The 23,683-nt window shown below is 37.2% G+C and overlaps 1 protein-coding gene across 3 annotated transcripts in view; it reads right to left on the bottom strand.

Annotated features, from left to right (window-relative positions):
* TMC1 (transmembrane channel like 1) overlaps window positions 1-23,683 on the bottom strand; it is a 254,955-nt gene that overhangs the window by 104,715 nt on the left and 126,557 nt on the right. For all 3 annotated transcript variants that reach the window (XM_025051460.1, XM_006918441.3, XM_025051461.1), the window contains one exon: window positions 16,371-16,533. In XM_025051460.1, the coding sequence (XP_024907228.1) occupies window positions 16,371-16,386 (16 nt within the window). In that variant the 5' untranslated portion in view covers window positions 16,387-16,533. The remainder of the gene's footprint in view (window positions 1-16,370; window positions 16,534-23,683) is intronic.

The following is a 23,683-nucleotide window of genomic DNA, read 5'->3' as shown; positions in this document are numbered from 1 at the left end:
TTAGAGAATATATTTCGTATAATTTGAGGCCTTGTAAATTTATTGAGATTTATTTTATGTCCTCAGTTATTGCAATTTATTTTATGTCCTCAATTATTGCAATGGTCCTCAATCTTTTTGGCACCAGGGACTAGTGTTCCTATGAGAATCTAATACCTGATGATCTGAGGTAAAGCTGAGGCGATGATGCTAGCGCTGGGGTAGAGAATATATTTCGTATAATTTGAGGCCTTGTAAATTTATTGAGATTTATTTTATGTCCTCAGTTATTGCAATTTATTTTATGTCCTCAATTATTGCAATGGTCCTCAATCTTTTTGGCACCAGGGACTGGTGTTCCTATGAGAATCTAATGCCTGATGATCTGAGGTAAAGCTGAGGCGGTGATGCTAGCGCTGGGGAGCTGGGGAGCGGCTGCAAATACAGCCACTTCCCTGCTACTCACCTGCTGCTGTGCGGCCTGTTCCCTGCTACTCACCTGCTGCTGTGCGGCCTCTGTCCATGGCCCAGAGATTGAGGCCCCTGAATTATTGTGATAGAGGATTGGTCTACATTTTCTTGCAGTTCTATCAGTATTTGCTTTATGTATTTTGGAGTTCTGTTATTAGGTGTACAAATGTTTAAATTTGTTATTTCCTCTTAATAAATTTACTCCTATCATTATGAAACAACATTCTTTATTTCTGATAATATTCTTTGTTCTGAAAAAAACATGCATATTAACATGGCTACTCCAACTTTCTTTTTGTTAGTTCAATATAGTATGTCTTTTTCCATTCTTTTACTTTTAACCTCTTTGTATTTAACCTCTTTATACTGAATTGGGTTTCTTACAGGGAACAAGTTGTTGGATCTTGATCTTTTCACCCAATCTGACAATTTTCAACTTTTAATTGGGGCATTTAATTGCATGTCTACATGGTGGAGTTTAAATCTTTACTCTTTCTCATTAATTTTTTTGTCCCATTTCTTCTTTGTCTCAGCTTTTCTTTTTTTTCAGCCTTCTTTTGGATGAATTGACTTTTCCAATGATCTTATTTTATCACCTTTTATGCTTTGTTACATGTAACTCTTTCTGGTACTATATTAAGTGGTTGGTTTAGGGTGAAGTAGTATTTAGCTAGTCACAGTCTACCTTCAAGTGATATTATACCATTTTATGTGTAATTTAAAACCTTACATCAGTATATTTCCATTTCTTACCTTCTAAACTTTGTGTTCCTGTTGTTACACATTTTATAGTTCACTAATCTTTTCTTCTGCAATGTCTAATCTGCTGTTAATCGCAAGCAGCCTGTACTTTATCTCAGACACCGTAGTTTCTATTCATAGAAATTTAATTCTGTATTTTTAATTTCATTTATGTCCCTATTTAATTTTTAAATTAGCCTTTTGAATATGTGTGATGCAGTTATAACAACTGTTTGTTCATTAATTATATCATCTGTGTCATTTATGGGGCAATTATGTTTAATTGGTTTTTCTCCTAATTATGTGTATTTTCATGCTTCTTTGTATTCACGGTAACATCTGAGTACATACATGATAGATATTATGAATTTTTTCTTATTGGATGCTAGATATTTTTATATTTCTATATGTATTCTTTAGCTTTGTTCTGACATGCATTTAAATTACCTCAAATAGTTTTATTCTTTAGGGTCTCACTTTTAAGTTTTGTAATGTAAGACAAGAACAACATTTAAGCTAGGGCTAATTTTTCCCTACTACTGAGGAAAAACCCTTCTGAGTATTCTACCTAATCCCATGAATTATAAAATTTTATAATCTTGCTAGAGGAAAGAAGAACTATTTCCAGACCTGTGTGAGCTCTAGGAATTATTCCCTATAATCTTTCCAGAGGTTCTTTCCCTGACCACATGAATGCATGGATCGTTGCTGGGACAATTATAGGATTACCTCATTTGTTTTCCATCTCTCAAAAGTCCCTATCCTTTGATATTTGAGGTATAATGTCTTGAATACTGTTGTTTTATATATTTTGTCCAGTTTTTTTTTATTTGTTTTAGATAGGAGAGCAAATTCAGTATCTGTATTCCATCTTATCAAATGAGAAATCTATTCATGCTAATGATCTAAAGGTCTTTAAGATGAGTTCTCTTTTTTCAATCACATGGGAAATAAATATGAGATAAGAGCCATGGCTGCTCCCATCTCTTTCTTTTTTGTTTCACGCCCAATCACTTGCAGGTGATTCCACATGACATTACCATTTTTGAGGAAATAATTACATTAATTAACTATGATTCCCATAAATAGAAATAATGTTTATAAATATTTTAATGACATGCAGAAATATTTAGGATATATAGTGTGCGAAAAGATTATAAAAATTACATAAGTTATAGGATATATGATGTCTGAAAAAATAAAGAGGGAGATAGACTGAAGTATGCCAAAATGTTAGCAGCCATACCTAAATGATGAAATTGTGAGAAGTTATTTTCATCTCCTTTAGACTTATCTTTATTTTCCAAATTATTATAGTAGTGTATATTATCTTTCAAATGACAAAGTCGTGTTTTGTTTTTGTTTCTGAGAATGAGATTTAGGGAGATAAAAAGTGGGGAAAATTTTGAAGAAAAGCTACGGAAAGTCAGAGGTTACTGCTTAGCTATGTCTCCTAGGAGCTCACACAAACTCTTCTTTGCTTACCCTTGGAGTTATAAAACATACTCCAGTGTCTCTGTAAAGAAGGCCTGAATTATAAAACATCATGAAAAAAAAAAAAAAAAAACAGGAATAGAGCAGCCAGTATTTAGTAAAAAACATTTTATCCCACAGTGTTAGGAAGAAAGAAGCTAACTCATAAAATGTTAACAGTGCTTTCTTTAGTAGTGGCTAAAATGTTCCAGCTCAGAAAAAATGCTTCTAGAACATTCTAGAAGTTTAAAGAAAAGTGATGGGAGAAGGTATTAGCCAATTAATTCCACTTTTTCTTAGTCGACAAAATAAGAGACCTCAGTTGACTAGTTTATTCTTAGGTCAAGCTCCTGCCATAATTCTCACTTTACAGAGAAGAAAACAGTAGTGAAAGAGGTCTACATAGTTTATACATTAATTCATTCGATCAACAAGAATATACTCAGTGTTTACGGAGACAAATAAAGCACTAAGGAGGTCTGTACATCTTAGTTGAAGGAGAACTGTTTAATTCTTAGAATCAGACAGACCCGAGTTCAAAACCAAGCTTTGCCACTTCAAAAAGTGTGACTACAGGCAACTTTTTAACCTCTCTGAGCATCAGCTTCCATTTCAACAAATCATGAAAACAATCTCATAAGACCGTTGTGATAATTAAGTAAGTAAAATATATGTGGTAATGTCTGGTATACAGAAGGCACTCAAATCTATATTATTCTAATGAAACCTGGGGAACAATAAAGCAAGTAAGATATTTTCTTTTCATTCCAGGAGGTCCCAGTTTAGTTTGAAGACAAGCTATGTACCCATGAAACATTTGTTGTAGGATGAACATAATTAATTTCCCTGATATTTAATGTCAAGAATAAGAGCTGAAAGAAAGGCAGTATCTCAAGGAGCTGAAATGGTCAGAACAAGCTGCATGAAAGATACAGACTTAAACTGAGTCTCCAGGTAGCAGGATCTTGGAAGCTGTCACTCCCATCCTAACAACAAGAAGGAAGCTGAACAAACTGAAAAATCAACTCTTCTTAGATCTGTCAGAGAACTGAAGTCACAGGGCAAACGGCAGTCCCTAAAATTGGAGAGACAGTTAGGAAGATACAGAGACTCACATTTACCGGGGCAGAAACCTCTGCAAGAACTGTTACTAGGTAGGAAAACCTAAACTGCAATTGACAAATTACTGGAGGCCCTTGTGGACCACTCTGAGACTTAAACTGAATCTCTAAAATAGAGTAGAATTGGTAGAGAGAAAGGACAACTCCATCGGGGAAAATGCAGGTGGGTGTGGAATTTATAACAGTAGGTGCTGTTACCTGACCATGTTACTCATAAACAATTTAAAAATTACAAGGATTAAAAATGTCCAGAGTCCACAGAGAAAAAAACAGCGATGTCTATATTATTACCTCAATTTGAAACAGACTAAGTGGATAAATCCATTTAAATATGATGAATTGTATGTAGGTGTTTGTCTATAGTACTTTCCCAAATCCAACTACATGTGGTAGTACAAGAATTTTTAAGAATATACACCTACAAGACAAAGGGAAGAGGGGACATCAGCAAATGAGAGATCTCTACAACATTACAAAAACGGAAAAAAAAAAAAAAAAAATCCCAGAAGAGGTTTCTGGTTTTTCTAGGTGAAGGGATGTAGTGCACATACATTTTTGTAGTGCATGCAGTGGCAAATAAGAGGAATAAAGCTGACTTACACTGCAGATTTTAGGGGTCAGATCTCAGAGGCCAAAGGGAGAGGGCATGGATGAGATGTGAGGTAAAAAACTGCCCTAACCTGAAAGTCAACCCTGGAAGTTTCCTTTGTCACTCTCACATCACTGAGGATACCAAAGCAGCCAGACAACCAAAAACTATCAGTTAGCATTAGTTTTCCTACCATGCTTTAATTTTCTTCATAGCACTGTCACCATCTGGTATTATGTTATCTAGTTATTTAATTGAGCCACTGTTTATTTTCCCCACAAGCTAGTAAGCTCTGGGAAGGCAGGTCTAGATAGTTTATCCATTAATTCATTTGATCAACAAGAATATACTTAGTGTCTACGGAGACAAGTAAAGCGGTAAGAAGGTCTGTACATCTTAGTTGAAGGAGAACTGTTTTGTTCTTGGAATCAGACAGACCTGATTTCAAAACCAAGCTTTGCCACTTCAAAAAGTGTGACTACAGGCAACTTTTTAACCTCTCTGAGCTTCAGTTTCCATTTCGACAAATCATGAAAACAATCTCATAAGACTGTTATGATCTTCAACTCTTCGTCCTTAATATCTGGCAAATAGTAAGCACTCAGTAAATATGTGTGGTATAAATGAGTGCATAAATGAATGAGTGAATGAAGAATAAACAAACCAATCCATCGATGAACAATACAGATATTACCAATCAATAACTTCCTTCCAATCTCAGACTTATTTCATTTTCCCAAGGCCTGGGGCCTTCAGATTAGTATAGGAAACTTTTCTAAGAGGAAAGAAGATTATGAGCAAAGTCACAAAGAAGAAGGAGGCACAGGCCAGGAAGGGAATAGAGACTTGCCAGATAGATTAGGACTGCTTCTTCAGGGCTCTGCCCTAATCTCCTTAAAAGATTCTGTATTTTCCTTAACTACATTTTTCATACCACTTAATATCAAAATACATTTTAAGGTAGGTATTATAAATCTTTCCTCTTGAAATTTCTGATATTTTAATTTGCCACCTTCTCACTACAGCATTCATGCAGTCCGGTAGCTCTGTCCCTCATGTAACCCAAGCCTCCTCCATTCAGAGGAGATGCAGCTGCAAGATTGAGAGGAACCACAGCAGGGAACTGCAAGTGGTGTTCCCTTCTCCTGAATGCCATTACACAGGACATTCCTTTTCATAGAGAAAGCAAATGTCACTCATTCCTGAATGGGAAAATTTTCCCTCCTAACAGTCGGTGCTAACAGGTCACAAGTATCAGGCGCCCTCACCTACACCTAGACATGGACCAGGAGAAATTCACTGGGGAACGAAAAGTTTAACAAATATTTTAAAAGAAACAACTATTAAAGGTTTGTTATATTAATCTCTAAGTCTATAAACAAAGGTGGCATCATGGTGCCAAACATAACATTCAGGTCTCTTGACTCACAATCCGAGTCACCAGTTGCCAGACTTGTGGATTCCAAAGAGGAGCTTGCAATGGTTTATTTCAGTTTGCAGATGCTCCTACCCATCTCCTCCCAGGTTGTTTGAATGCAGTGTTAAAGCACTCTGGATGTGATATTCTACACTTGAAATATCTTTGTACCACTTTCTATAACAATGTATCTAAATAAGTCATGGAGTCTAAAAATAGACCTACTTCCTTAAGTTCTACCTTTGATCCCATATAACCTGCTAAGGAAAACAATACCAGAGGCCAACTTCCTTTATAATACCCCTTATAAGCAGGAGATAAAAACAAGGAGCGGGGCCCCAGACTAGAATTGCCTATATCCACCAAAAAGCAGGTCTCAGGAGGTGTCTTATAAATGTCTTATCCATGTACTTGTTCGTACAGTCCACCATTCCCTCAATAACTATTTACTAAGTCTTAACTATTCTCGTGGGGATATATTGAATTAAAAGTTAGGCATGCCTCTTTTTCCCCCAGATCTTCCAGTGTAATTAGTAATATAATGATATGTCCTGAAATTTCTGGAAGAGTGCTGATTACAAATACTTTGCTAGCTATGATATGTTGTGAAATTTTCTGTTTTTCATTATTAAAAAAAACAACGAATTGTTAAATGCATAGCTTATTAAGTGAGTACACTTTCTCACATATCATTAAAGCAAAACAAAACAAAACCTTTGAGTGACAGTAAACATCAAGACATAAAAGATGAGCTCTGACACATGCAAAGACTTCCTAAAGCGACAGAATGGCTCCAGGGGAGAATAAGTAGCTAAAATAATAGTATTAATATACTTGAAAACAAAGGGGTCAAAAGAGAGGAAGTGTTCAAAAAAAGAGGCACAGAAAATTTTAAGCCAACGAAGTGATGTTAGTGCTTATTAAACAATAATCACCTAAAGAGATCTAGAATCTGGAGAAGGCAAGCCATTCCCATGTTTTCTTTCTGCCTGAAAATCCGGAATGTTCCATCAGAACTGGCTGAAATATCTTTCAAGTCTATCAATCTATTTTGGCTCTGATTATGGACTTTCCAAATGTAGGCATCATAATCTGGTTCCTCACATAGATTTTGTCTAGGGCTATGACGTGCCAGCCAGCAGACACAAACCATCAGTGAGCATGGCAACTAGCCAAGTGACCACAACAAGCTCACCTCATCCTTGTACTTTTACAAGCTTGTAAATTTGAAAAGAAAAAAGTTACAAAATAAAATTTAATTTAATAAAATTTTAAAATATATATGTATATAAACATAAATTGAGAAAAAAATGATATGGCCAAGTGTCTCAATATTTGGTCTGGAAAAAATGGTCATATCCATATTAGGGACATATATAAGATCTCCACTCCAAAGCACTTGAAGAAGAATGACATGTAAATGATGCATACTTAACATCACTGAGGAAATCCAGAAAAGCAGCACAGAAGACGTGGTAATCAACTGAGACTTAAAGATGGATAGAGTGATGATAACCAAAGATTAAAAGAGGCTAACGTGATTACTTCGATAAAATAAAATATAGATATTGGAAAATGTGCCAGGCATGCAGGGAATGGAGAACAGACCAAACAGATTAGATATGAGTTCAAAGTAAGACTAACTTCAAATGGCAGAAGATCACGACATACCTGTTTGGGAATTCTAAATGTCACATAGCAGCAATGCAGAAACATCTAAGCTTTCTGATGAAAGAAGAAACATAATGGAATGATACTTTAGGAATTAGGCAAGACCTGAAAAAATATGAGCTGTGGCTGAAAACTGAAAAGCACACTTTTAACTACCTATAATTTACATTCAAGTGTAAAAATAATGTATTGATATTTTTCACCCAAATGCCTGGATGAAAGCCAGCTAAAATGAAAAGTAGAAGACAGAGTTTTAGACTATTGGATCCTAGGTCACAGTGGTATTCTTATAATATAGGAAAGCACAGGAGAACACAAATCTTGGGCTACTTCATAATTTTGACTGGAACTGGCAAGTATCTTTTGCAGAGTACAGGAGATGGTTTCCAGAAAGAACCAGGAAGAATACATTTAGAGATGTATTCTTAAAACTACAATACATTTATTTTCTAAGTATTCAGTGGAAGGTTAGTATCATCAATATATATCTATAAGCAAAATTTTCGTGTGGAGTCAGAGAAGCTCCAGAACTCTGAAAACTGTTGTGTATTTGTGGAGTTGGAGCAGAAGTAGAAGGCAGGAAAACTTATTTGAGTCAAAACATATTTTCGAAGGCAGACAGAATTAGAGGAGCAGATGCCATTGTATTGGTCAATGCCTCTCATAAACCAAACGTTTAAAAAAAAACTGGAGAACTGACCTGAATGTAACTCAGTAATTTCAGTGATAAGGAAGTATATTTGAAGTAGAGAATTCCACTTGGCAAAATCTTCATATGTTAAGGCTTGGGCTAGTTGTAAGCTTAACTTGCACACAATATTGGTTGTGGGGTTAAAAAAAAAAAATTGTCTACTATTGTTGTGAGGCTGTTGAATTAGTTATTACCCAAGAAGTGTCATGGTGTTGCATATATGAGGGACCCATTTTCAGTTTAGACTTTAAACAGAAGATAGCATTAATATCAAGGGGGCAAAAGGCCTCTTCAATCTACACAGGGAAGTCGTAGACGACCCTCCTCTCAAGGAGAAAGAACAGACATAAGGAATAAGATAGACCATTAGCCCTCAGGAGCAGAAGAAACCTGTAGCATCATGAGTTAGAAAGCAACGATTGTGAACTCTCTGTCACAGGTAATTAAGGCCCTGAAGTCACAAACAGATATCTCAGCTAAGATTAGACAGGAGCAGAATGGAGCACACAGATGGTAGATGAGCCATACCACCCCATAAGAAATTCCTTAGCTATCTTACTTCAAGGTTCTAACTAGTTCCCTTAAAAGGAAGAACTAGATATTTATATCAAAACGTATTATGTGCCGTACTAACTATAATTGTAGTTCACTTCAATAAATGAACCTTCATGAAAGGGTAAATAAATGCTACCTTTAATCAGGCTCCATCAGATTTCACTTTCCCAGCCCTGAATAATATTTTAGGCAGATTCTATAGCTTTCTGGTCATTTACATTTATAAGAACCATATCACTTTGATAATTCATATTCATTTTCTGGTATTAACGTATTAAAATATCCAGTCCAATCTAAATTAAAACTTCAATTTCATATTCTATTCGAAGCATTTCCTTCTTTTCACTCATGCCAAGAACCACAGAGACTGATGTGGGGAATGGAATAGAGGCATCTCTTTGACCATTTTTCCTGACTTATGCCTCCTTCTCCACTCACTATGCAGCTTCTGGTTCTCGCATGGCCTGGAACAGTAGATTAAGTATTGAAAGGGCAAAAAAGTTAAGCATTCTGCTCACATTGGGTGGCCACCGTGCCTTATTGTGGCCCATCTGTGGCTACTGCATAGGAAAATTTGTGAATTCTTCAGAACCATCCCTTTTGCTCTAAGGGAACTCGCACATTATGGTTTCTTGACCTGCTTAATGTGTTCTCCTAAGGTTCTTTTGCAAAACTCCCATGGGTATTACCCCAAGAGCTCACCCCACAGGCAGCCTCTGTAGCTATACAATCTTCAACCTGGTAAAAACCTTCTTGGGTGAAGAATTATCAAAATCACCTAATCCCCGTTACTTTCCACTGCATCTATTTTGCCCAAGAGGAATGTATGAATACTTGTCTTGATAAATTATGAAAACGTTAAGCTGTTTTTAATAATTGAATAATATTTGAATAATTTCAAATCAAGACATATTCCTATTTGTAGATAGTACATGTTATATACTCTTAGCAGAAAATTGTTTAGGATGGAGTGAAAATTGACTGTAAAGGAAGAAAAGGTAAAGAAAGTTAATATTTATGGAGGATCTTGTACATATAAGTAAGTTAGATGAAAAGAGCTGAAATGATTAGTTATAGTGAACTACGACCATTTTATTATCCCAGTTACTCTGCTTTTATGGGAACTTTTGTACCAATTTCCTAACATTTTCTGAGAACTGTGCCCTGACATAAATATACGCATATTTATTCACCCACATTACTGAGAAAATGAAAGCTTTAGGCACTCTTAGCCTCAGTCTTACCTATCATGTCTACTATAAAAGAGAGAAAATCATATGCAGCCAGGAAAAAAAAAATGAAGCAGATTCTCAGAAGTAAGAGACAATGAGAATTTTCTGGGTTTGCTACTATGTTTCAGTCTCTGGTTCTAGCTGAGCCTGAGACTCAACTTAATTCCAACTTGTGGATTTTATGAGTCCCCAATCTCTCCTATTTTTTAGCTTAGGCTAGGTAAGCTGAAATATGTTCTTTAATCAAATTGACCTTAACTAATACATCTACTCAAGATCTAAAGCCTGCAAGAAATGAAGAAAGAATTCAAACCTGGGTCTGCATAATTCCAACATTTGTTCTATTACCCACACTGCCAAGAGATAAAGACATGGTATAGTGATAAGAGCAAGAACAGGTTTTAGATGCATAAACACAGAACTGTAGCAGCCATAAATCTGATGTAATCATCTAAACGTACTCAGTTGCTCAGATTCATATCTGCTGAATTCTTTAGCTCTGCATCCAAGTGATGATCTGGATAAATTGAAGAATCTTCATTAGAGAGCCATAGAAAAAGATTAAAGAGTTGGAAAAAACAAAAAGTGCATAGTGTATATTGCCTCTACAATTCAATCTACACTTCATATCCTACACCCAATCATCTTTCTCATTATGATCTTATACTGCTTTTTAACATTTTCTATGTATTTGTCTTATCTCTTCAAATAGATTATGAGTTTCTTAAAATCAAGGAGTGTCTGTTATACTTTTCATTGTATTCAATAATCAATAAATGTGTTAATTGCATTAAAATTAAAGGTACACAAGTTGTTCAAACATAAAGAAATAAAAGGATAATTTAATAATAGTACTAGTACTAGTAAATATAAATCTCTACATTTTACTGTTGTCTCACTTAATAGAGTTATAGACTTCATGACCCTCCTTCAAGTCCCTCTACAACCTATGAAGACATCAGACAAGAGTGGAATTTCATCTTTCTTTTTCCATTATAATATGACATATGGACATACCCAATATTTATTAAAATTGGCATAAGAAACTCAGATACTAAAAAATCCATATCACTGGCTAAAAAGCAGACTTGTAAGAATGTCTCCAAAGCAGAAAAATGTTTGAAGATATTCTTATTTACCTGCTCACATTATCTAAAAGTTATAATAACTAAAGAGAATTCTCAAATAATTAAGCCCAAGCATACTGCAATCTCAATATTGGAATTTTACTTCCAGCTACAATAAAGTAACTCAGAATGCATTAATTCTCTTACCATAAACAACTAAAAATCAGATAAAATATATGAAACATCTCTTTTCAGACATTGCTCAACAAACAGCCCAAGACAATGATCTCTGAAAGAAGGGAAGCAAATAAGGTAAGCCCTGACATTGCCTGATCATTTTGCCTGAGAGTTTCTAGGTTGCAACACAGGAAGGGGAACCCAAACAGAGGCTTCTGATCTTGCTGAGTTATGATTTTAAGGAGTCCAAGGCAGCCATAATTTATGGGATAAAATATCAGAAAGGAACTACAGAGAAGAAAGCTCTCGAGATCTGCAGACAAATCCTTTCAAACTGAGGCCGAGTACTAATGTATGCATACATGTGTGGTTACTACTACAACCAAGAAAAGAATCACGAGAGAAGAGTGGGCAGCATAGTTTCTGGAGCTCACAAGAGTCAGGAATAGTTTAGGTTTTCCACCAGTCAGAGAGGAGAGATCTCTTAATTCATGGAGCATTGGTTAGAGTCTTCAGAAAGTTATTGCCTAGACCAAATTAGCCCTAAGAGAGCTTAAAAGCAACTCTCAAAAGCATCCAGCTAATTCGAAGTATTTTAACTGCATCCCAGAAAATAATCTAACACGATATAAAGGAAGACAAAAAAAATCCAAAACCCAAAAATGTAAAATTCAACATTTCCAAAAGTGAATTAAAAAATTACCAGGTAAGCAAAAAAGTAAGAAAAATAATGCCTCCCAATCAGGAGGGCAATCAAATAAATCAACAGAAACAGATCCAGAAATGACAGATGATAGAATTAGCAGATAAAAATAATAAAGAGCTATGTGCACGTTTGCGCGCGCGTGCACACACACACACACGCACACACACACACAAAACAAATTATAGGAGAGAGAAATGAAATTATATCGTTGAAAGATTCTTAAAATATATGTAAAATAATACACTATCATTTAAAGGTCAAATGTGATAAGTTAAAGATGTATATTGTAAACCCACTTAAATGGAATAACAATGAAAAAAGATGTAGTTAATATACCAATAGTAGAGATAGAATGGAATTTAAAAATACTTAATCAAAAGAATGTAGGAAAAGAGAATAAAGAGCAGAGACTAAAAGGGACAAAAGAAATAAAATAGCATAAAAACACATTAAACACCATTAGTCATTAGGAAAATGCAAATTAAAACCACAATGAGATACTACTATACATTTTCACAAAAGGGCTAAATTTAAAATAATTTACTTGCAACATCAACTTTGGTGATAACGTGGATCACGAGAATTTTCATATACTGCTGGTGAAAACATGAAACCATATAGCCACTTTAGAAAGCAATTTGGCAGACTCTCATGAAGTTAATCAAACACCATTTAATTCAGCAATTCCAATCCATAAATTCACACCAAAAAAACTTTTACTCAGATATTCATATCAGCTTCATTCCAATTTATTCCAAATCAGAAACAACTAAAATACTCTTCAGCTGGTTGGTAAGTGAATAAATAAACTGTGATACACCCCTGCAATGGAATAATGCTCAGCAATAAAAAGAAACAAACTACTGACACATCTAATAATATGGATGAATCTTGAAAGCATTATGCTAAATGTACGAAGCCAGACACAAAAGAATACTTACTATATGTTTCTGTTGACATTAAATTCTATAGAATGCAAACTAATCCAGTGACTAAAAGATTAGGGATTGCTTGGGACCAGAAGTGGAGTATATAGGAGATGAGGGTTGAATGTGTAGATTTATGTCAAAGAGGCATAAGGAACATTTGGCGGCAATGAAATTTTTCATTGTGGTTGTTCTTATAGCATCCATACATTTGTTAAAACTTGTCAAATTGTACATTTTAAATGTGTGCAGTTTATTGTGCATAAATTATACCTCATTAAGACCTTTTTAAAATGGAATGAAAGAAATGAAAAGTGTCACTCTTTTATTACTCTGAGGAATATCATTCCTTAATTATTACTGATGTGCTATCCATGTGAGAGAAATTTTGAAAGCTCAGGCCAAGTTAAAGACAAGTGCATCTGTGCTCCTAATTTTAAAAGGCCCACTCTGGCTTGTAAAGCGATGTTTTGATTCTGGTTTTGTTTAGCTAATTGTTTGGCACCACCCTGAACACAAAGGTTAATCTATAACCTCTTTGAGAGAAAGACATTGTCATATCACATTCTTCCCAGAGCACATAAAAAAAATAAAATTGTTTGTTAAATGAAATAATAAGTGACCAAACGAAAAAATGAAGAGTGAAGTTTGAGAATTTATGATCACAACTCATCTGTCTGTCTGTCTATCTATCTATCATCTATCTATCTATCTATCTATCTATCTATCTATCTATCTATCTATCTATCTAATTTATCTATTGTAGGCAATGCTATCTATTCATCTTTAAATGTAGTAAAACAAATTTAAAATTTTGAAAAATTTGTACAAGTAGGCCTCACGTTTATCTTCACATTGTTGAAAAATGAAATTCATATGGCCAAACAATATATGGCAACATTTATTTCGCCACCTTTACTTTGTATGTCATTTCAGAGTTTACAATGGCTTTCTCCTCTTATCCCTCTGAACCATCCTTCCTCTCTTTTCAATGGGCTTATCCACCTTCACCCACCACTAAATGCTGAAGTTGTCCAGGGTGCCATCATTGGCTATATTCTCTTGTCTCTCTATATAGTCTTCCTGGGAAGCCATGTGATTCTAGTAATTTTAACTTCCAGATGATGCCAAACTCTATCACCAATACCCACTTCTCTCCTAAGCTCCAGAAAATACCTTGCAGATAATCAAGCCATACCCCAACCAAACTTTTTTTTCCTGCTGCCTTTCTGTTTTATTTTGGGGGGATTTCCTTCTACTAAGTTGACCAAGCCTAAAACTTGGGAGTCACTTTTGATAACTTCCTCTCCCTCATCTTTCTGCATTCAATCTCATCAAGCACTAGAATTTCTATATCTCAAATATTTTCGTAGTCCATTTCTGTATCAGACACAAACCTCGTGCACCTCATCAAATTCTCTCAAACATACCTCCTTTCCTATGGCTCCAACAGCATCCCAGCCCAAACCAATCACTTGTCCTTGAAGCGCTAAGCATAGCTCAGAGTAGACCACCTGCAAGCCCAGAGTTTTAGGGTCTCTGCCACTTCCAGAGACCCTAAATCTGGCATCTTACAGAGATGCCCTAGCGAAGGTGCTGGATAACACAACTCGGAAGCATGTTAACTCTCCATGGGATAAAGTAGGAGATAGGAGGAATCTAGGCAGACACATTTACCTTCATTCATCTCTTTATGGGCTGCTCCTAGATACAGTGTTTCCTTGCATTCTGTCTAGAGAAGTTTAATATGCTGAGCAATACCCCTGCCGTTTGACCTGCTATGTTCCTTCATGGCTTGCTGAAAGTGGTAGACAGCACAGTAAGATATCACATGTAGCCATCATGGTAACTCATCACTGCACATTGTACAGAGATTGGTATGTAATATACACTCAATAATAAAGCTATTGTTATGATATTATATTATGTAACCCAAATAGGCAACTTTATCATTCTTTTTCTTTCTTATGAAGCCCAAGCAATCTCTAAAAAATTACATCTGTTATATATTAATTTGTGTCTATGTTATTAAACATAAACCAAACATAGCTTTCATAGAAAAAGTCTGGAAGAAGAGACCTAAATGTCAATGGTGATCTTTTTGTGGTAGGATGCTGCATTTCTGCTGATGTCATCATTTAATATATTTTTGTAAAATTTATACATTTTTCTGCAACAACATATATTCTATTCATAATCAAAACAAGATAAACTTTTCAACATCTATTGTAAAAACAATATGTAAATAAATGATAAATAATAGACAGCATTGATAAACAGCAAGGATAATCGATTCCAGTCTTACTTATTTAATGAGATGGTGGGCATTTAAGATAGCCTGAGTTATTACAAGTTTTGGTAAAAGTTGTTGGAGATCTAAAAAGAGCCTGCCAACACCATCACTACCAAAAGAGCCTGAGAGGCTTGAAGACCCCAGGTTGGGAAATCTTAAAGGTGCTGAAGTCTAGCATCTTATTTAAGATTTGAACTCTACCTTTAGTAATGGAAAACCAACTCCACCTGTTAAAAGCTAATCTACAACTCTGGGCTATTTTTAATGATTTCCTTTGAAAAGTGTGTACACCCTCAAAAGAAATAGTTGTTTTTGTTACCTACTTCAGTAATATTCCTAAGACTGTCTAGATGTTTGAAGTCAATAAAATTATTGAGCATATAAAATAGGATATTTCTTTGATTCTCAAGAAACAGGCCTGAAGCTGGATGACTTTAACAGGTTATCCATAAGTGTGGTATCTGTCTCCACTTTCCACTCTAAGATTAAATAAATCAGATAAAAGAATGACGGCACTGAGGCTATCTAGATTAGAAGTCCTATGATGAAAAGCAAAGATGTATTTCCAGGTTTTCCATATTTAAAAATACTACCAGTTCGTGTTTTGGGAACTGAAATGAAGCTGACAATAGACCCAAATGTAAGCTATGTAAGCATCACAGAATCACAGCTGAACATGCCACACGTTATCTCCATGGTACTGAAATGCAACTCTATGACAAGTCACAGCAACAAAAAATGTGTTTCATCACATTGCTCGTCCCTTCACAGAAATATCCCAATAGCTTTTTATGTCTCTTTTCTTCAGTTGCTCTACCTAATCCTGTTTCCTCTCCTTTTCAATTTTATGTAATTCAGACTATATTTAATTTGCAAACTGAAGTAGAACAGGTCTCCTTCACTGAGCTGTTCCACACAGCAATCTGACAGTAGGTCACTGCTATGCACTGTACCCTGAGTTTTAGTGGCTGTACTGGAATCTCAGTGTATTTTTGCTTTCGCCCATTGTCTTCTTAAATGAAAGGAAAGTAAGTTTGAGCATTACTATTGGGTGAAGTCATATGTCCATTAAAGAAAAAAGGTTGAAGAAATACTGTACCTTTCCCGATTTCTTAAGAAACAAAGGAACTCTAACCACAGTAAAATAGAAAGGGGAAAGCCCCAAAGAGGGAACAAAAATTGTGGAAATTAGAACTTTCCAAAGTGCCCAATCTCCAAAGAAGGTAAAATATTCTACAACCAGGTCTTTATTTTGAAATACCTTTCTTAGGTGGCATCCTGAGGGTGTCTTGTCAGAACGTCTCAGCCGCCGGCTGACTTGGAGAAGGATGACAGTTTGAAGAGGCAAATGTTTCAGGCTTGGTCCAGCACATCCACACACTTCTGCCTGTTGCTGAAAGTGTGCCCCGGTGCCATTTCACAGTCTGAAACATAAGAAGGTACTAATTTCCTCACCATTAAATTTTCATGAATGTTTAGTTTACCATTTAGGGATGGAGTACTCAGGTCAAAAGGGCTATATTTGGGGCTTATGTTTGAAATAAAACTAAACTGATCATGTAAGTCCTATTCAAAACAAAATCTGGTTTCATCCCACTCTGTATGTGTTTTGCCTGTCTCCTTTTAAATGCCTTCCATTATAGGGCTTTATCCTAATTATATACACTGTGGGCAGTGTAAGTGAGTGTGCTCTTAGGTGAGAAATACTGACCACTAAGTATACTTGGTAAGTTAAATGAGTAAATAAAGAAGATACTCTTACACCTGGAGTTCCAGTTTAGGTAGTAAAGTTACAGAGCATTCAATTTAGTAATCAATCTCCAGTGTGGGGAAACCTGGAAACATTGTATTGATTTTCTCAACCTCTCTGAAAATAAAACTTGCTATAAGAGGAAAGTGTTATTTTCTGGGAAAATTTTTAAAACTTTTTTTCTGTCAAAACTTCTCATAGGAAAGTAGTAATCTTTTCCTTTAATGATAAACAGAAAGTATTTCCATCATTAAAAGAAAGGGACAAAAAGTCCTGAAATTTAATGTTGCAAAATTGTAGGCTTTTTGAGAGTGAGGACACTGGCATTCTCTGATTACCTCAGTGATAGCCACTGACCTTGGCTAGGAAGCAGTGTTTTGAAATGGATCCTGGTGGCACACTTACGCCAGAGCAGCTATTGGCTTCACAAATGGATTTGTGCACAGATCAGACCCTCCTAGAATGTAAAGGCTAGTACATAGATTTTAGCCAAAGTAATATGGTTTTATGACTTAAACCAAAGCTCTGTAAGGCTGATGGTCACCGAGTTTTTTTCCTATTTGGACCTACATCTTAACTGTAATAGTAAAATTGGATATAGCTGGTATAAGGACTTATATTTAAAGATGCCCAGAGTGGTCCTTTAACTTTAGAATTTACAAAGAGATTAAGAAGTTTTGTTGCAAATCATTGAACCTATAAAGTGAGAATAATATGTAATTTAATTTATATTAATTTAAATATAAATATACAAAATTAAACACTATTCTGACTAAAACTGTAATAAACACATGAATAAATTAACAAAATATGTTCAAGCCTTGTATCCAGAAAATTATGAAAACAAAACTAAACAAACATTAAAGACAGAAGATTTAAGAGAAAAAATAGAATTCAACTACATTAAAATAAGAAATTTCTATTCATCAAGATGCTTCAAAGAAACTTTAAAAAGTAGAAGATAGTTACAACTCACATAGCTATCAACAATAAGATATGCATCCCAAAGGGAAAAAGACAAAAGATTTGAACAAATACTTCATACATGAAGATATAAAGTGATATGTAACCCAAGGAAAAAAGGAACAAAAACATAAACAGTAATTTCACAGAAGAGGGAACACAGAGCCAATAGACATAAAAAGAAAGGCCTAATCTCATGTATAGGAACGCAGATTAAAACTACTAGCAGTACGAATATGTTGGTTCAAAACCATAGGAGCTCCCCAGGTGAAATCTGAAACTGGCCCCCATTAATGAAGGGCAAGGAGAGACAGAGAAAGATGCAGAGCATTCCATATTGGTAGGTGGCAGATTTAACAAGCAAGGGAACTTATACACAAAGCTTGTCTTGGGAAGCAGCAAGACTAGGACGTCTCCGCACTGCCCGCTAGAATCTTAAAAATTTATGTAGAGAGGCCTTAATGGGTTCAGTCACATATGGTCTCAATAACACATTACTATCTCAAGGCTGTGTCCTTGAGGCATTTCTGATATGGGGAAGGCAGGCAGAATGTACATTCCAAGGACAGGGGAGGGAGTAAGGAGCCTCCAATTACCTAGACTGCCTGGGTCCAGCTTGAGAGTCAACCAGCGGTCATGTCTTCTTGATGATCTCCGCCAATATTCTATCCTCATGACTGACTCTTATAATCTTACATGTCCCCAGTCCCTACAATGTGCCCTGAGCAAGGGGTTTTATTAGCCTGGAGGTGGTTCATTAGCTGCTATCTGGCTGCACTAGGGGCGGATACCATAGCAGCAATGTAGGCACACGAGAGAAACCACAGATTAAGATAATGATTCCCAAAGTAAGTAACAATTTTTTCCACCAAGAGCCCTACTGATTTATTAAATTCTCCAGGCTGGGGGTCAAATCACTCAGGCCATTCACTTGTATCCTCCTATGCTTTAATAAAGATGATACGCTAGCAGACTCATCAGGTATAAACACAATATTCTGCTTACATAATGGCACAAGCGCATCCTTCCAAAGCAGTAGTAATGTCCAAGGCCATCCTACTTTGGAGGACAGCTTTCCTCTCTAGAGACACCTCGGTGTTCACTAAGGACAGGCTTTGCCAACTATCATGTAAGGCTTGTTGGGTGATTATAATAGGGGCTTCTGGGTGTCCTATAATGTCCTCCAGGACAATGGAGGGAACAAAGACTGTGGCAGATGATCAACTATGCCAGTGAAAAACAGAATGTGACCATCTGGATTTGAGGAGAGGGAGGGAGGCAACTCTTGTTACTAGGGGAAAACCCAGGGTGCAGCAGCCCAACAACCCAGATGAAAACCGTGGCCAAAAATGTGTGCGACACAACTATTAGGTCCCATCTGGAGCTACCCAATAAATACCTTCGTAGTTCGACCAGCCCGCCAGTACCAAACCAGTTGCTCCCCTTTAATGTAATCAAATGACTACACGGGTCCAGTGATATTCATCATATATTCCTGGTACAGTTGGGTTGGTTCTGTTTAGAGTGGTGTTTTGCACCCAGCATAGGGGTACAAGAGTTCTCAGATGTCTGTAACCCATGGTAAGCCACATGAACCACTCCCTAATCTGAGGACAGCCACTGCTCATGACTCTGGTGGTGGTACTTTTAGGATCCTTCCAGTCAACAGTTTGATGGGCTGCCTGTGTAATTTGGTTGACAGAAAAAACAGATTTTGAGATCAATCGTGGCAATATCAGGTAAATCAAGAGACTAGTCCTAACTTGTTCTTCCTTAATGTACTGCTTTAGGGTTTTCCAGTCCCCTTCCTAAAAGTGGTGATACCTACCATAGCAACCCGATGAGCTAGAGATGGGCAGCTGCCCGCATACCCCAAAAGTGGATTGATTCCTTCACCAAGCATACGAGTGGGCCCACTGTAGAAAGGTATTTCATCAGGTTCCCATCCCATGACTGGACACTAAAGGAGCAGCTTAAGTCTAAGGTCGAAAAGACAGATATTAGTAGGAATTTGTATGGAAGATTCTTCATTTTCTATAAGAATTACACTTGTAGCCTGACCCTTAGCTGTTAATGTGGCTGCAGCTTTAGGACCTGGTTGTGCATATCATATGTGTTAGCTGGGGAAGGCATCACTATCAGGAGTGAGAAGATGGTCTGGGGTGGAATATGCTAGACCGAGACCGCCACATTTTCCCCCTCTTCCAATAGTGTATGTTCCATTCCAGGTATAATGCATTTCAATAGGTCCAGTCTGCAGCAGGACAGTGAGATCCCAGGGGAAACTGAGTAGCTCCCCGTCACCCAGGGTGTGAAGTAACTCACGAATCCAGGTGGGAGGTCCAATTGTAAATGCCATTAGATAAAGCCTCTCCCAGTTGTGATGGAGCTTAGCACATTGACCCACAGTGAGAGTAGGGGCAGGGGCTATCTTTACAGGGTTGAGTGTCCCGGCATGGTTCCCCATTCTGGCATATGGGGCGACAGACCCTACCGGTTGATCATTCGAATGTGTTAAAACCTGAAATAATACTTTGGTCCACCCAGTCAAGGTGGTTTTACTTGTTCGTAATTTAATCCGCTGCTTTAATATTCCATTTTTCCTTTCCACCAGCCCCGCTACCTACAGTTTATAGGAGAGACGTAATCACCATTTGACGTTGTTCTTTGGTCCAGGCTTGCCCATCGTGACATTTAAAATGTGACCCAAAATAACTGTCTATTTGGCAAGGGTATTCATATGTGACACTGAGTTTCTATAATTCCTTATTGGTAGAAGCTTGGTTTGTGTGGTGACAGGGAAAGCTTGTGTTAGGCCAGATGTGGTGCCCACACAAACCAGGGCATATTTAGAACCTTTATTCAAAAAGAGGGGGACAATATAATCAATTTGCCAACCCTTCGCTGTTTGGGAACTCTGGTGGATAGCCCCAGCCTCCTTTGGGAGTTGCTTTTGGGCACTGTTTAGAACATACAGGACATGCTGTTATTGTACTAACCAAGTCACTATTTCTCAAGGGCAATCTTTTGGAATGCACCATTCCACCCAGGCACTATGGTGGCTGCTCTGCCTAAGCATTCAACCGACTATATCTACTGAAGGTTCAGTAGCTCGAGTTCGTACCCAGGCTAGGGGACCAGCTTCCTAATCACCAGGGGATGTCGGTGCTTTATGAGCCAGGATGTGGAAAACAATGAGGACTGCCTCAGGCTCTTGCAGGTGAACCCAAATGTCCTTCCACATATCCTGACTCCACAAGGGCTTATTCACAAACATCTATCCCTTGGTTCCCCATTGTTCAAGCTATAAAGTTAATAATTCCTTTAAAATAGCCCAACTATCAGTGCAAAGGGTTAACTGCCAGGGCTCATGAGTGACCATCAGCCAAACCACTCTGAGTTCATTCAGCCCATTGAGTGCTGTGGTTTGTTTCTGTTTCCATCCAGGAGGTGCAAGCGTGGGGCTGAACAGCCCATGTGGATTGGTTGCCTGAACTCTACCCACCTGTAGACTGGCACTAGAGGGAATTTTCACCATTCCCACTCTGCAGGCTGCAGGGGCCAACACAGGAATAAGGGCTGGGGCATTCAGAAGATCTACATACTTTACAGGGCCTAGAAGCACCTGCATTTCTAGAGACAGTGGACTAGTGGAGAGGGTGCACCGGCAAACAGGCATGCCGCTTAGTCAAAGTGGGAGTCTGAGCCATGGCAGAGGTGATTTGATGTAAATATTCTCAATCCACCATTTGATAGGAAGGGAAGCTCTTACCATGATATGCTGCTCCTTCGTGAAAGGTTCCACCTGGAGGAACACTGTGTCCACTGGTAGGAGCTATTGCTCTAAGGAGTACAACAGATTTCTGCCCCTTCCAGATTCGGGACCAAAGCCCTAAGGTGCTCTCTCCTTCTGTTGCCTCTTACTTTCCAGAGTCGCAGCCATATCTAACTCAAATGGTAGTCCTGCTTGGGAGAGGCCCAGCGCTTTAATCTGCTTCACTAATATTTTTGCCTTCTCAAAGGTGGCTTGGTGTTCTGATCCCCAGTTCCATACGTGTCCTTTCTTTTCTAGATGATATAAGGGATGGAGGCACTGTGCTAGGTGGGGAATAAAAGTCCCTCAAAAACCCCAAATCCCTGCGAAATCTTATATCTCTTTCACATTATCAGGAATTGAATAAGCTTGCACGTTGTCAACAACAGCTTCTGTGAAATACCCATCTCACACAACCAGATGACTTCCAGCAACTTTATGGCAGTGCCTGTTCCTTGAATTTTCTGTGGATTCACTGCCCATTCTTTTGCTCACAGATGTTCCAGACAAGTCTACAGAGTGTCTCGCAGAGGAGACAAGTCTTCACACATCAACATGATATCATCAGTGTAATGGGCTCATTTTGGGGAAGGAGACAGAAACAGATCTCCATCTACTGTCTCATGACATACTGCAGGGCTGTGCAGATAGCCTTGGGGAAGCACTTGAAGGGTCCATTCTTGCCCCTCCCATGTGAGGGCAAATTGATCTTGTGACTCAGCAGCCAGGGTATACTGAAAAAAACATTTGCTAAGCCCAGTATAGCATGGTACTCTCCTAGAACCACAGCCAAGGTACCTAAGATGGTGGCAGTGTTGGGCACAGCTGCATGGATGTTTAATTCGCAACAGCCCATGGTCATCCATCGTGAGCCACCTCGCTTTGCTACTGGCCATACCAGGCTGTTGAAAGGACTATGGGCAGAGTGTGCAAAGCCCACTCGGTGAAGTTCTTGGATACTCTCTTATTTCCTTATACCTTACGCCAGGGAATTTATATTGAGAGTTATCACTATTTGCTGGGGTGTCCAGTTGGCATTTCCCCTCAGCACTGGTTTGATCACTCGTACCCCGAGGCAGAATTCACCAATAGAGGTTTGTAGGATGTCAATGCCCAATATGTTCATCATCATTAATATTCTTAGACTTTCCCTCGTGGTTCTATGAGGGCAGGGACACCTCATCTTTGACCTAGATTCCATATCGTTTGTCATCGTGCCTGGAAGAAATCTCAGAAAATAGTACTTTGAATATAGACAGTACTGAATAATAAACATAGTTGCCTTCTTAGTAATACAACTCAGTGTCATTCTCAGTAATTGACATGACAGAAGCAGATTGTTTACATGGGAAAAATATAAGCTTCAGAGTCAGCCAAACCTAGGTTTAAACTTCCAGCTCTGTCACTAACCAGCTCAGTGTCCTTGGAATAATTACCTAATGTCTTTGACATTCCATTTTAATGGTGATCATAAAACATATGTTATAGGATTGTTTAACTTCAATGATATAGTTAATATATAAAAAGAATCTGGCTTATAGTAGTGGCTCAATAAATAGTAAACATTTCTCTAGTTATTGCTATATATTTCCATAATAGTTCCATTCCATGTATATTTCTATCCCATGTATGTTTAATTATAATAAATATTAATAAATTCGAAAGATTTGATTCCTATGTATATATTTTTCTTTGAATCATCAAAGCCAAGAGACAAAGTCAACTGTATTATCCATATTCTTGATGCCTAGGCAAGATATTATTTTTAAGTAAATCTTAGAAAAGAATCCTAATCATAGTAAAAAAAAAAAAAAAAGGCCTCTATTTTCCAAAGGCAAGAGAAATAAGGTAAAATAACAATGAGCTGCTGCTTAATTTTTTTTTGTTTGCCCCATTAATACTATCACTGAAGGTATTTGGGGACCTGAATTTACTATAAATAAAAGCCCTCATATTCCTGATGGCAGAAGAACTTTTGGAACATGCTCTACTTTTCATTTCTAAAAATATATTCACTAAAGAAGCATGTGAATCTTCCCAGTTGAAA

The sequence above is a fragment of the Pteropus alecto genome, unplaced genomic scaffold (genome assembly GCF_000325575.1).
Source record: "Pteropus alecto unplaced genomic scaffold, ASM32557v1 scaffold95, whole genome shotgun sequence".
Classification (NCBI taxonomy): domain Eukaryota; kingdom Metazoa; phylum Chordata; class Mammalia; order Chiroptera; family Pteropodidae; genus Pteropus; species Pteropus alecto.
This window is presented reverse-complemented; position numbering and strand designations above follow the sequence as displayed.